This window comes from Crocuta crocuta, unplaced genomic scaffold (assembly GCF_008692635.1).
Source record: "Crocuta crocuta isolate KB4526 unplaced genomic scaffold, BGI_CrCroc_1.0 scaffold445, whole genome shotgun sequence".
Lineage (NCBI taxonomy): Eukaryota > Metazoa > Chordata > Mammalia > Carnivora > Hyaenidae > Crocuta > Crocuta crocuta.
The window spans coordinates 3360123-3374164 of NW_027530847.1; the positions used below are offsets into that span (position 1 = coordinate 3360123).

General features: G+C 48.5%; 1 protein-coding gene across 1 annotated transcript in view; it reads right to left on the reverse strand.

Annotated features, from left to right (window-relative positions):
* Positions 1 to 1520: 1520 nt before the first annotated feature.
* Positions 1521 to 14042, reverse strand: part of TTLL9 (tubulin tyrosine ligase like 9) — a 37058-nt gene continuing 24536 nt past the window's right edge. The window contains exons 10-15 of the mRNA XM_077769382.1: positions 13159 to 13246; positions 7926 to 7984; positions 6833 to 7029; positions 5719 to 5832; positions 5244 to 5368; positions 1521 to 1879 (exon numbers count right to left, since the gene is read on the reverse strand). Of these exons, the coding sequence (XP_077625508.1) occupies positions 1803 to 1879; positions 5244 to 5368; positions 5719 to 5832; positions 6833 to 7029; positions 7926 to 7984; positions 13159 to 13246 (660 nt within the window). The 3' untranslated portion in view covers positions 1521 to 1802. The remainder of the gene's footprint in view (positions 1880 to 5243; positions 5369 to 5718; positions 5833 to 6832; positions 7030 to 7925; positions 7985 to 13158; positions 13247 to 14042) is intronic.

The window sequence follows — 14042 nt, forward strand, 5'->3', positions numbered from 1 at the left end:
TTCTTTTTTTTTTTTTTTCAAGAGGAACTAGAAATAATCTGGATTTTTACATTGAATCTTCTCCAAAACAGAAAAGTTTTGAAGGCTTAGGTGTTGGCCAAACAAAAGACCTTCCACAAGCCAAATTTAGCCCATACCTACAATTTTGCATCTTCCTGAGTTTTTGAAGTAGAACTGCATTGTTTTCCCCATCACGGCCCTAAAGCGGGGAGATGGAATCGGAGGCTTGACATCCGCCCGTAGCAGACTAGTTACAGGAATCAACAGCCCCAGACGGGAATACTATGCACCTTGTCAAGTGACTATGCACTTGTCAAGGACAAGGAAGCCTGCTGCGCTCTGACTGGGAGCAAGTGTCAAGGTGCTGTGAGTGAGAAGAGACAACAGCGCAGGGTCTGATGAGCCAATAACTTGTGTGCAAACACTGTATGGCCCCCGCCCCCAGTCCCCCAAGACAGACGCTGCGGGGTTGGAGCACCAGGGTGAGAGAAGGACCCCTCGCCTTTGTATCACATGGTTTACATAAAAATGTGAGGAAAGGACCCGCAGTAGCTGCTGGCTGGTATGTGCGCCTGGCTCGGGATTTCTGTCCGAATGTTGCCCCCGTGTGGCAGGGTGGATGCCTGGCCAGAGGAGCCGGTCAGATCGGCTGTCCTGGACGTGAGGGACCCGTGCCTGTGGCTGTCTGGTCCCGCCTCAGTCACACAGTTGGAAGGAGGTCCCCACGCCCTGAGGCAGGAGGCCCAGAGTGGCCTAGCTTCTGGCCTCCCCAAGGCTGGCTGGTTCACTTCTTGGGTTTGTGGTAGTTTTCCTTCCCCAAACCCCTTCCCTTCCCTAGGCAGTCAAATTCTGCTCTTTGCAGCCCAAAGAACTGTCCTGCAGCAGGGAGAGTTGCAGCGGGAGCTGCCTGGGGTCTCATAGGAGGCCCCCCATGGAGAAATTCACCCACAGCCCGCTCTCTTGCAGTCTCTTAGACCAAGAGGAGGCTTAGGAGCGGTGGAATATATAGAGAATGCAGAACGTTTACTTCACCCAACTCCCCAAGCCATATCCCCTTGCTGGCCAGGCCAAGGCTTTCTGGCTTAAAAAGCTCAGCTCCCAACCTCAGGAAGGTGCAGAGAGGCCCTACATCGTCTAGCTGACTCCTGAGTCCTTTGCAGAGGCCCTCGCCAGGCAGCTTGGCCTTCCCGAGCTCACCTGTCCATTTGAGAAGTGAGGATGCTCTGGCCCGCGGGCGTTCAGGTGCTGAGGGGAGCCGCGTGAATTCCTGACACACCAGGTCAGGGTGTCGCAAGGAGGGAAAGATGTATTTAGGGCTCAGCCTTTCCCCAGACCCTGAGCAAACACAATCGAATAACTGCTTTGCAGGCACACCTTAAGACCAGTTCCCCAGTCCCTGACCCCTTCTGAAGGATCATTTGAAGCACTGACCTTCGAAACATCAAAGGGTCAAAGCCAGGAGGACCTGGCTGCAGTCAGCATCATGCCCTGAGCCAGGCCCAGTGCCCAGTGACTCAGAGTAAGGCCTGTGCTCATTTATTAGACAGAACCTGCTGCCGGTGTCCTTGTCGGGCCTGATGGCCAAGCGAATCCCTCAAGGTTAAAGCACCTCCAGTCCCAGGGACTGGCCGTCTCCTGGTGCAGAGGCGGCTGGGGTGTGGTGGGGGCATCCAGGGGGTCTGGGACAAGCAGAGCTGCCCGGCCAGAGGGAGGGAGGCAAGTGCTCCAAGGTGCTGCTGTGCTGGAAAGAGCGGGAAGAGGACCGGTGGCACCTCCCAGGGTCGCTTTCCTCCCCACGGGGATTAACTGGAAGCTTTCTTCTGGCTTTGAAGGGAGCGGAAGAGCTGCCTCAGCTGGTTTTTCCGATCATTGACGCATCCTGGAAGGGAAGTGGGCTGTTAGCTGGGAGGGCCTGTCCTTGGTAGAGGAGGCATGGAGGGGCCCCGTGCTCCCACTTCCTGGAAGGAGGAAGGGAGGGCCCGCAGGAGCCGGGCAACCCCGGACGGCCTGTGGTTTTCATCCTGACTCCACTCCTGAACTGCATGGCCCTCAAACAGGTCATTCACCCCTGCATCTGTCAACCAGGGTACCTGCTTTGTGGAGTGAATGTAAGGGTCACCAAAAAAAGGTAACATTCAACCCACATGCTGGATGTGGATGTTCAGCCTTCACAGGAGTGACGTGTAGAAGAAAACTGAGGCTCAGGTTAAGAAATTTGCTCCAAATCACACCGCAAGTGGCACTGAGACTGGAACCCAGATCTAGTTCCAGAGGCCACACCCTTTTTGTTTTTGAGAGAGAGTGTGAGCAGGGAAAGGGCAGGGGTGGGAGAGGGAATCCCAAGCAGGCTCTGCACTGTCAGCATAGACAGGCCAAGCTCTTAACCTTTTCTCTTGCTTTGCTTGGTGAAAACGCATTGCAGGCTAGCACAGTGCCTGGTACCTAAACGGTTAAACCCTTCAGCACTTCCTCTCATCCATGCTCCTCCCACCCCGACCAGCTTCCCCTGTACTCACACCCAGACACTCCACTGGAGGCTTGGGGATTATTCTAGAGACTTCTAAAGCAGTGGCTCTCTACCTAGGCTGTGCTTTAGCGGCAACTGGGACCTTTTAAAAATCCTAAGGGCCAGACCAACTGTATCTTCACCTCCAGCAGGCATCCGTATTTGTGGGCAACTCTGGCCACAGCAACTCCTCCGTTCCTCTAGGCACGCCTGCCTGCAAGGTGACTCTGCTGCTCCTTGATCCGGTGGCGGGCTCCATTTCCTCGCCCTGTGAATCTGGGCTGGGGCAGCCTTTGACTGATGGATTGTGACGGAAGGACACCACCACACTGTGGGACCTCTGAGCCTAGGCCTCGAGGGGCTCTGCTAGGTCTTCTCCCACCTTCTTGGAACATGAGACTACCCTGTTGAGAAGCCAGGGCGGGGCTGCTGGAGAGTGAGGGGCCACCTGGAAAGAGAGGTCCCGCTGACAGCCAGCAGCAACCACCACCCGTGTGAATGAGGCTATTCTAGGCCATCGTGTCTCCGTGGACGGGCCGGGTGCCTGCAGCCCTATGAGTGACTCCAGCACTCTTTGAAGAATCAGCAAATAGGACAGTAGTTGTTCTTCTAAGCCTCTAGGTTTGGGGAGAGTTTGTTACACAGCAAACAGAGTTGCTGTTACACAGCAACTGTTAGCTAATAGAGCATCACCTCGGAGCTTGTTAGAAAGACAGAAACTTAGGCCCCCCCTCCCAGACCTACCGAATTCATAATCTGCATTTTAACAAGATTTCCCGATGATTCTATATATGCACAGCAAAGCCTGAAAGCGCTGTATAGTCATCTTCCAACAACACAACGTGGCAGACACTAGGGAATCTGCCTTTCACAAACCCCCTCTCCTCCGCCTTCCTCAAGTGAATTAATCTACATTCCAGGTTTCCTTGCTTCTGGGGTGGTCACGTGACCCAGTTCTTGCCAGTAAGATGTCAGCCCTGGGAGGGTTTGCCTTTTGGAATAAAGAGTCAAATCTTGAAGGAAAAGCCTTGGCCCTTGGGCCTTCCTGCTTCTTCTTGCCTGGGACAAGGACACAGTGTCTGGAGTAGGAGCAGCCATTTTGCAACCATGAGGCAACAAGCACGAGGACCAGGGCAACCTACTAAGTGTCGCTGAGTGGAAAGAAGAAAGCGCTGGGTCTCTGGGGCATTTTGCATCCGTTGTGTCAGCCCTGTCTGGCCTACCCCAGGACATCCTATGGGTCAAGACAGATTGCTGTCTCTCTGTGTAACTATTATTTGGCTTTTCAGTTGCTTGCAGCCAAACTCAATCCTAAATCCTATCAAACCCTAAAATTGATTTAAAACTTCTTTTCATGAAAAAAAAAGCGCCACTTAAATAAAATTTAAAAAACAAATAACAAATTCAGGAAAATATAAATAAGTTGACAGGGGGTAATATCATCACTGTACTAATATCCAAGGCCTTTATAAATTTAGAGAACAACCCACTGAAAAATACATAAAGAATATGGACACCTTACAGAAGAAGAAACACAAAATTGAAAAATCTGAAACCTCCCCAGTAATCAATGGAATGCACATAAAACAAAAATACTTTTTTTACCTATCAACTTGACAAAGGTTTTTTTGTTGTATTTTTTTTTTTATGATTTTTTTAAATTCAGGACAGGCACATTTGTGTAATCTTTCTAGAAAGCAATTTGGCTGTAATAAGTCCATCCCTTTGACCCAATACTTCTGCCTCTAGGAATCTGTCCTAAAGAAATAGCCAGAATTTCAGCTGAGTTTTATGTGAGAGGATGTTCATCACAGCACAGCATTATTTATAAAAGTAAGAAATTGGAATCACACCAAATGCTCAATTATAAGAAATTGATTTAGAAAGGTTGACCTATATACAAGCTGGAATATTTTACTGCTGTATAGTAATTTTGTTTTTAACTGTGCTAAGGGGCAGGATTTTCTAGCAGCCAAGCATTCAGGTTTTAGAGGAAGAGAGATTGGGGTTCAAGTCCTCACCACTTATAACTGGGACCTTCAGCAAGTTATGTAACATCTGGAGACCATTTCCCCATCTATAAAATGATAGAAACTGCCTAAAAATGAACTAATGTATGGAAAGCTTGGACCTGGCCAAAAAAGTGTTTCCCAAAGAAAGGCTCTTACTAATATTGTTGAATGACATGAAATGTGCTACGTGGAAAAGTGGGACTCAAAATTCCAGCCCAATGCCAATTTTGTAAAGAAAAAGTATAAATATATACATTTTTTAAAAACTGGAAGGGAATACAACAGATTGTTAAAGTTGGTTCTGTCTGGACAGTTTTTTATTCCCTTTCAGTTTTCAAATGCTCTACAAGGAGTGAATAATTTTTATAATCAAGAAAATGTTTCTCTTTTTCAAAACTAAGTTTAAAGTCAAACCCTGAATTTCTTTTGCTATATTGTACATCTTTGGGGGTTGTTTTCCACCTAAGCCTTTTGAAATCTACCTCCTGATAGTGTCTCTTGCTATGTGCCAGGTGGTGTTCTAGGCATATATTGAGATACAGACTCTTCAATCTCCATTTTACAGATGAGGAACAGAGAGGTTAAGCCCTTGCCCAAGATCACACAGCTGGTAAATTGCAGATCAAATTAAAGCAGTCTAACCACTGCGCCAACCTGCCTCCGAGACTGCCTGGCTCCTCTCATGACACATGCCCCGTGCCCACGCCCCACCTGGCCCCACTTACCGAGGTGTGTGTTGGTCACAAAATTCCCCAGCCCCAACAGGTCAGGAACCCCCTCTTCTCTGCTGACAGGGCCATCATTCCACATGAGGTCAAAGCCTCCCACTCGCTTCTCCCTTCCTGTGAGCCTGGACGGGCCGGAGATACACGGGGGTAATGAAGGTGCACCTGGTGAAGCCCTAAGACCCAGGCCAGGCCCCCGATCCCTCCCCGCACCCTGTAGGTGCCCACGCTGTCAGAATTTCTTCTTTTGCCCACCCATTTCCCAGGTCTCAGGGGGGTCATCTCCCATACTGTCCCCAGTTGGACCAGGACCCAATCCTGTGTGGACATCTCAGTTTGTCCATCTGTAAAATGGTGAGCAGGCCTGAACCATCTCTAAGGGCCACTCAGGTCCAGGGTTCTGAGTTGTCCACCTTCCTTGATAGGAGCCCCAGCTGTCACACATGGGTGCCTGAGCGAGGCTGCTTTGCCCCACCTGGCCTCCATGTCCACGACATGCAGGGTGTCCTCCAGGAGGCAGGTCTTGAGCTCATAGTCCTCCTGGCTGCTCGCTGTCAGCGATGGGGACGCGTTGACCTCTAGGAGCCACCTGGGGAAGGAGGGAAATGGAGAGCCTTAGGGTTACCTGGTCCCCGGGGACCCTGGAATCTCCCTGAGAGGCTAGCTTGGGTGCTTGGGCCTAACCTTCAATTCCACCGAGGTTGCCATCTCCGTTTTTCCACTAGAAGAAAGGTTTCAGTGGCTAAAACGTTTTTGAAAAACAGTCATCACAAACTTGAAATCCCTGCAGGGACAGGGCGGTACACAAATGAGGCAAGCTGGAGGGGGTGGAATGATCTGGGTGCCCTCGTACTGCTTTCCTTCTTCCAATAGAGCTGTGCATACAAGACAGACCCCCCTTTCCTAGTGAGCTTTTGCCTGTGGGGGGCAATGGCTGCTGGGGGTGGCAGAAGCTGGGAGGGGTGGACACCAGTGAAGAACATTCCACTCTATTTTTTTTTTTAATTTTTAATGTTTATTTATTTGTGAGCGAGTGAGAGAGAGACAGAGACAGAGTATGAGCAGGGGAGGGTCAGAGAGAGAGAGGGAGACACAGAATCCAAAGCAGGCTCCAGGCTCTGAGCTGTCAGCACAGAGCCCGATGCGGGGCTCGAACCCACGAACCGTAAGATCATGACCTGAGCCAAAGTCGGATGCTCAACTGACTGAGCCACCCAGACATGCCACGGATGCACCAAATTCTTGACAGGAAGTGACATGGTAGAACTATTCCCTTACGTGGCACTTTGCATCCTGAGAGCAGCAGGCCTGATGGAGAAGTTTCTTGCCTGGTACTCGGGAAGGAGCACGGGCTCAGCACATGTTCAGGAAAGGTCTCTTAGTGCCAGGCATGGGGTTCGGTGCTTTACAGACAATACCTCATTTATTCCTCATAGTGATTCTATAGGCACAATGTCCATTTTACAGATGGGCAAACTGAGGCACAGAACTAGCAGTGGCAGAGATCAAACATGGGCAGTCGGGGTGCAGAGTGTGTGAAACGCTACCCCCCCCCACGCCCTGCCCGGGCTGCCAGCTCGCCAACTTACGGTTTGAGGTCCTGGTCTATGAGGATATCATAGCCGTACAGCTCAAAGCAGTGCTTGTCACTGATGATCACCTTCTGCACGCTCTGCAGGCTCCGGATGAAGATGTTGTCCATGTCGCTGAAGAGCGTCTCCACTGCCTCTGGCCCGTGCTTGGACGCCAGGTACTGGCGGAAGCGCTGCAGCATCCACTTGCAGCCCTGTGGCCCCAAGCGCCCAGTGAGGGGTGGGAGAGGGGGCCTCCATTAACCGGGACCCAGCCAGCTGGGAGCCCCCCTCAAACAATCCCTATTAGCATGGGCCTTGGGTTTGGACAAGGGGGTCCCAGACCTGAGTCCTGGGATTAGGACTCTGAGTTTGTCCCGCTTGCAGGGGAAAGCTACTGCCTGCCCGGGGGAGAGGGCGGCTGTGCCCACCCAGAGCCTGTGCCTCTCTTTCTAGAACACAGCCTGAGTACCCAGGCCCCCAGAAGGCACTGCCTGAACACCCTACACAGGTCTCTTCCCTCAGCCTGCCTTCCTGGGGACAGACTGCCCTCTGAGGCCCAAAGATGACCTACTGAATACTGTTTCCAGGGAGCTAGGGGTGTGTTTATGCGGGAGGCCCCCCACTGTGTAGGGTGGGGCTGGGGGAGGGAAAAGGAGTGGGTGTGAAATGGAGGCCAGCTCTCCCTGTGCCCCTCTGTACTGGCTCTTAACTCTGAGAAGTCAGAATTCTAAACTTGAACATGGCCTGTAGGTTATTAGATAGATAAATGGATGGATGGATGATAGATACAGAGATAGATAGATAGATAGATAGATAGATAGATAGATAGATAGACAGACATATACTTATCAAGGTAGGAGGATAGAACACATTTTGTTATTTTGTTACAGGGTGTGTGTCTTTGATCTGTAACTTTTAACTATTCAGACACTTGATGTATAGGCCTCTGTCTGTACTCTTGCAAACTGGAAGGGTAGCCCTGACCTCACTGATAAACTAGAACTATGAGCCCACGATAGGCCTGTCCTGGGCTCCTTGATGTTCCATCCCTCCCCCAAACCCAGTCCCAGAAGGCTGGCCCTGGAGGCCACAAGGGCAGCCTCCTCACCTTCTTCGGATGGTAGTCAGGAGAGGTCTTTTGCACAGCGACGTTGGTGAGGTGCACATCTGGGAGATGGTAGGTGGTCAAGGGCAAGTGCGAACAAGAAGGGGGGCGAGCCCTGTTCCATGGAACCCCCGGAGACCAAACTGAGACTTTTGCTTGGACATTGATGAGGAAGGTGACACAATAGCCCAGACATCACGTATGTGGGCCTTGGGTTCAGATGGGCCTGGGTTCAAATCCCACCTGCGCCTTTTATGGGCTGCGTGCCCCGGAGCCAGTCACTTAACCCCTGAGCCTGTTTCCCCACCTATTAAGTGGGGGTGCTTAGGTGGGGGAAACAGGCAAAGAGTAAGCCAACAATCAAAACCAGTCTGTACAGAAGTGGAGATGATTAGTTATGAAATCTTTCGGCAGGAATTTTTTTTTAGCTTAAAAACGACAAGAGAAATCACAGAGGAAGTCAGTGGATAAGCCAACAATGTAAAAATAAAACTAATCAGACATCAGGGCAAGAATGAAAAGCAAGCATGACTAGACAAAAGATTTGTAGCAAATATGACAGACTAATGTTTTTGTCAGATGAAAATTCCACATAAATTGTTAACAATAAAAAGTTATGACCCTAATAGATACAAGATAGAGGGGTGTGAAAACATCAGGGAAAACATTAACTACTAAAAGACCATCTGGGAAAATGCCTAAAGTTTCTAGTAATAGAAGAAACATAATTTTAAAGGGATGTAAATGGGTGGGGGGCGCCTGGGTGGCTTGGTTGGTGAAGCGTCCGACTTTGGCTCAGGTCATGATCTCAAGGTTCCTGAGTTCAGCCCCGCATTGGGCTCTGTGCTGACAGCTCAGAGCCTAGATCCTGCTTCGGATTCTGTGTCTCCCTCTCTCTGTCCCTCCCCTGCTCACGCTCTGTTTCTCTCTCAAAACTAAATAAACATTAAAAAAACAATTAAGAAACAATAAATAAAAGGATGTAAATGGGGAAGAAGTACAAATTGGAAGAAATGCAAATTATAAGGCAAAATCCTGCTTCCCCATTAAGTCAGTTACATATGTTTTAACCTTTTTATTTGGAAAAGCTCAAAACTCACAGAATCGTTGCAAGTATAATGAATGCCCATATATGCTTCATCTACATGTGCTAATTATTTTAGAAATGTCTTTTTAATTTTTTAATGTTTATTTATTTTTGAGAAAGAGAGAAAGACAGAGCGTGAGTCAGGGAGGGGCAGAGAGAGAGGGAGACACAGAATCGGAAACAGCTCCAGGCTCTGAGCTGTGAGCACAGAGACTGACACAGGGCTCAAACCCACAAGCCATGAGATGACGACCTGAGCTGATGTTGGACGCTCAACCGACTGAGCCACCCAGGCGCCCCTAGAAATGTCTTTTTTAATGATTGTCTTCATGGGCCCTGGGTGGCTCAGTCAGCTGAGCGTCTGACTCTTGGTTTCTGCTCAGGTCATGATTTCACGGTTCATGGAATCACACCCCTGTCGTGCTCTGCACTGACAGCTCAGACAGAGCCTGCTTGGGTTTTTCTCTGTCCCTCTCTCTCTCTGCCCCTCCCCTGATCACATGTGCTCTAAACAAATAAATAAACTTTTTATTTTGTTTTTAAGTCCCAAACTGTTTGAAAAAATAAAATAAAATGATTGTCTTCAGCATGGAGAGCTGGGATGAAATGGGTCCTGTCAATGGAAAGGTAAAAATACAAAAGAACCGGGGCGTCTGGGTGGCTTAGTCGGTTAAGCGTCAGACTTTCGCTTAGGTCATGATCTCACGGTTCGTGGGTTCGAGCCCCGCGTCGGGTTCTGTGCTGACTGCCGGCTCAGAGCCTGGAGCCTATTTCAGAGTCTGTATCTCCCTGTCTCTCTGACCCTGCCCTGCTCACGCTGTGTCTCTCTCTCTCTCTCTCCTAGAAATAAATAAAACATTAAAAAAAAAATACAAAAGAACCTTCTGTAAAACAATCTGACCATGTACCCTTGTCCCAGGACTTACGCCTCTGCAATGTCATCTGAAGGGAAACATTTAAATACAGTAAAAGATTTATGCAAACTGTGTTTCTTTCCAGCAGTTGTGCGTCATAATTGGAGGAAACCGAATACCTCCCAAATGCTTTATTAATGTGAAGGATTAATAAAGCAGTAAGTCTACCTGGTGGAATACTTTGTAACTAACAAAAATGTCTACAAAGAAAATACTGGTATGTGTAGTGAAAAAAAGTTATGTTTATACAGTTGAGATCACTCCTTCGTAAAATGCAACAATAACAACCACGAACCAACCGTACAAAGGAAGCTGGGAGGAAATACGTCAGGGTAAGTGCTTTTCTCTAGAAAATATGAACAAAGAAGGCTTCTTTTCTTCTTGTCTTTTTGGCACATTTTCTGAATTTTCTGGTTTGCCTTTAAACAGCTCTACTACTTCTATTGTGAAAGCTATACTCTTTTCGTGTTTTATTGTTTTTACTATTAAAGTACTCCCTAATGGTTGTAAAAACAATTCGTAACGTAGGAAAACGTGTAAAGTTGAAAACAAACGTTCCTGGCCTGATTCTAATCCTCCTTGAGGTTCAGAGTTAATAAATCAGTGAACAACCTTTCTTACCGTCTTCTGAACAGAAATAGGATTCCATAAAAGCAAAACTAGGATTATAAACATACCAGGTCTGTACCTGTATGTTGTTTTTCATTTTAATAGTCTATTTTAGATACCTCTCCATGATATTTCGATTGACCTCATTATAACAGCTGTGTAATAGCAGGTAGATGCTTTATCATTCATTTTGCCATCCTTCAAGGGCATTTTAACTTGTTCCTGTTTATTAGTACTGTATTGTCATTATTTTTATATTTTATGTGTGTACATATATGCATATAAATTTGAATACCTCTATGTGAACTATATATAAAAATGTAAATCTCTATATTTAAGGTCAGGTTAAAATGTCTTATTACTTTATGATCCAAAGTTGCTTTATTATTTTAAAAGTTGGTGCATAATATACGAAACAAATACAGCAAACTATTAATACTTGTTAAATCTGGATGGTAAATGCCTGGATTTCTCTTATAGTCTTTTTTCTGCATTTTTGTATATATTTGAAATATTTCAACTTTTAAGACTTAAAAGAGGTTGTGGAAGGGGCGCCTAGGTGGCTTAGTCGGTTAAGCGTCCGACTTTCGCTTAGGTCATGATCTCGCGGTTTGTGGGTTCGAGCCCTGCGTCGGGCTCTGTGCTGACTGCCAGCTCAGAGCCTGGAGCCTGTTTCAGTCTGTGTCTCCCTCTCTCTCTGACCCTCCCCTGCTCACGCTGTCTCTCTCTCTCTCTCTCCTAGAAATAAATAAAAATATTTTTAAAAAAAAAGAGGTTGTGGAAAATCATGTCTATTCACTCACTGTGGAAACAGCAAAGCCTTGTTCACTAGAAGCTAGTCCTGGGAGAGGCCAGGGTCTGTTTAACAGGCCCCACGACCCGAGATACACACACACTTTTAAGTAGGGAAGAGGGGACCACTCACTCTGCACTGGCCACTGTCCTAAGGGTTTTACGGGTGTCATTTAATCTTAACAAAACACACAGTGGCCAAAAGATAAAACTACAATAAATGATAATTTGCATATGTTAAATGCTTGCTAGAATTACAAAATTAAACAAACTACTTAAAATGCTAAAGTTGGGAAAATCGGTGGGGGGGTGGGAATTGTAGGAAATACTCAGCAGGGTGACTCCCATTCGCACATGCAGGCAACGCACATGCATGAGCTTGGGACTGACGTAATCGAGGGACAAAACTAAGGCAGAGGGAATGGGAACTGGCTGGAAGCATCAGCGGCGCTTCCTGAGCTAGATGCTCAGCAGCGGAAGCACCTTCCATTTACTTCTCTCCCGCATGCCTGTAATCCAGTCCTGCTGATCTATCATCTCTCCGTTTCTGGATTGTCGACCCCATTTGCTTCTGATGCTCATGTCTAAAAATCTTATGTTTATTTATTTTTGAGACAGAGAGAAACAGAGCCTGAGTTGGGGAGGGGCACAGAGAGAAGGAGACACAGACTCTAAAGCAGACTCCAGGCTCTGAGCTGTCGGCACAGAGCCCGATGCGGGGCTTGAACCCACAAACTGTGAGATCATGACCTGAGCCGAAGTCGGACGCTTAACCAACGGAGTCACCCAGGCGCCCCTGATGTCAGTATTCTAACCAGATAATACACTCGTGTGGTTCAAAAGTCAAAAACCATCAAAATGTGTCTGAGGAACTATCTCCTCCCCACCCGTCCCCACCCACCCAGTTCTCATCCCAAAGGCAACTTCTGCTCCCAATTTCTTGTATTTCCTTCCAGAGATGCCTGCTCACAGATACAAACATATATAGAGATACAATTTGTAACATGAATGGAAGTGTACTTTTCAGAGTTCTATACTTTGTTCTTTTCCAATTAACAATATGTCGCCAAGATGATTTCATATCTATACATAAAGCACGGCCCTATTCCTTTTTAACAGCTGCATAGTATTCCATTGTATAAATGAGCTGTTTCATTATTTCCTCTTTTTTCTTTCTCTCTATGACAAACAAGGCTGAGCAGTGCATAGCCTTTAAAACTCTCTTTTCCTATACTGTGAGTGTACATGTAGGGTAAATTCTCAGAAGGGAATTGGCTGAGTCAGAGGGTATGTGCTTTTGTCTTTTGATAGACATTTGCCAGATTGCTTCTGAAGCGGTTGTACTGACTTGCACGCCACCAGCGACACACGCATTCCCCCAGCCTCACCAACATAGTGTGTTGTCGTATTTTTGGCCTCTGCCAGTTCGATGGATAAAGAGGGCATGGTGTCTGAGTGAATGTGTGAGCCAATGTGCAGGCAAAGGAAAGGACGCAAACATTCTCCAAAGGGGCCCGAGCTCTCCCATCCTGTGAATATGAATCGATGTGAATGGCAGGCAGGCCACCAAGATGGTCATCCAGTAGAGCAGTTTGGGGTGAGCTGCTCTGAGCAGAGCGGGGCTGCTCCCCTGGGTATCAGTGGGGGCTCCCCCCAGCCCCACAAGGCTGTCAGCTCCCGGAGGGAAGCACCAGGCCCATCTTGTTCCCTGCTGTGTCTCCATGCCCAGACCGCAGCTTGGCACTCTGTGGAATGAATAAGTGCTCCCTGACCAGCTGGGGGAGGGGGAGGGGCAGGGCACACGAGGGAGGGGGAGGCTTGGATCCAAGGATACACTGGTCATCAATGCTGCTCAGTGTGAAGCGGGTGTTGGAGAATCGGGCGAAGCCATCCCGGTACAGCCAGGCCCGCAGCGGGATGTACTATGTCCGGGAGGGCAAGGACGGAGAGGAAGGGGAGGGGGTGAACGCGAGCCACCTGCCCCTCCTAGCTTTTGCGCCTGCTGTTTCTTCCACCTGGAGTGTCCTTCCTTCCTTCTCACATCACCCCTCAGTCCAAACAGCCTCCAATGATTCTACCCCCTCCCTGGTGTTGGGGGTGGAGAGCAGATGCAGAAGGGAACAGAATGAACGAGACTCTTCTCTGCTGCACCACCATGTGCGACCCCTCTCATGCTCCCCACCAGACGGTCAACTCCAGGAGCACAGGGGCCGAGCCTGCCTCCCATGCCCCTACGTCCTTGGGCCGCACAGGGAGGAGCACCTCATGAAGGTCTGAATGATTGTTGAATGAATGGGTGGGGGTGGGCAGGGTAGCAGCTCCTAGTCTGAGAGTAGACGCCGGCACTAGGCTGCCTGGATTCAAACCCCAGCTCTGTCCGTCACCTGTGTGTGATCTTGGGCAAGTCACTCAACCCCTCTGATTCTGTTTCCTCATCTGGAAAACGAAGATAATGATAGAACCTACATCTCTGGTTATTAGGAGGACCGAGTGAAATAAAACCTGCTGAATACCAGGGCTTGGTACTTAGGAAGTGCTCAGAATGGGTTAGCTGCGGTTACCATGGATGGCTGAGTGGATAAGGGACAGGTGGACGGCAAATCCGGACTCTGGGGTTTCTGAGATGGCAGAAGTGGGATCGGTTCACCTGCCCCCGCCTTACTCTCAGACGCCCCCTGGGCTCTCCAGGCAGGCAAAATCAGACAGGCTCACATAGGC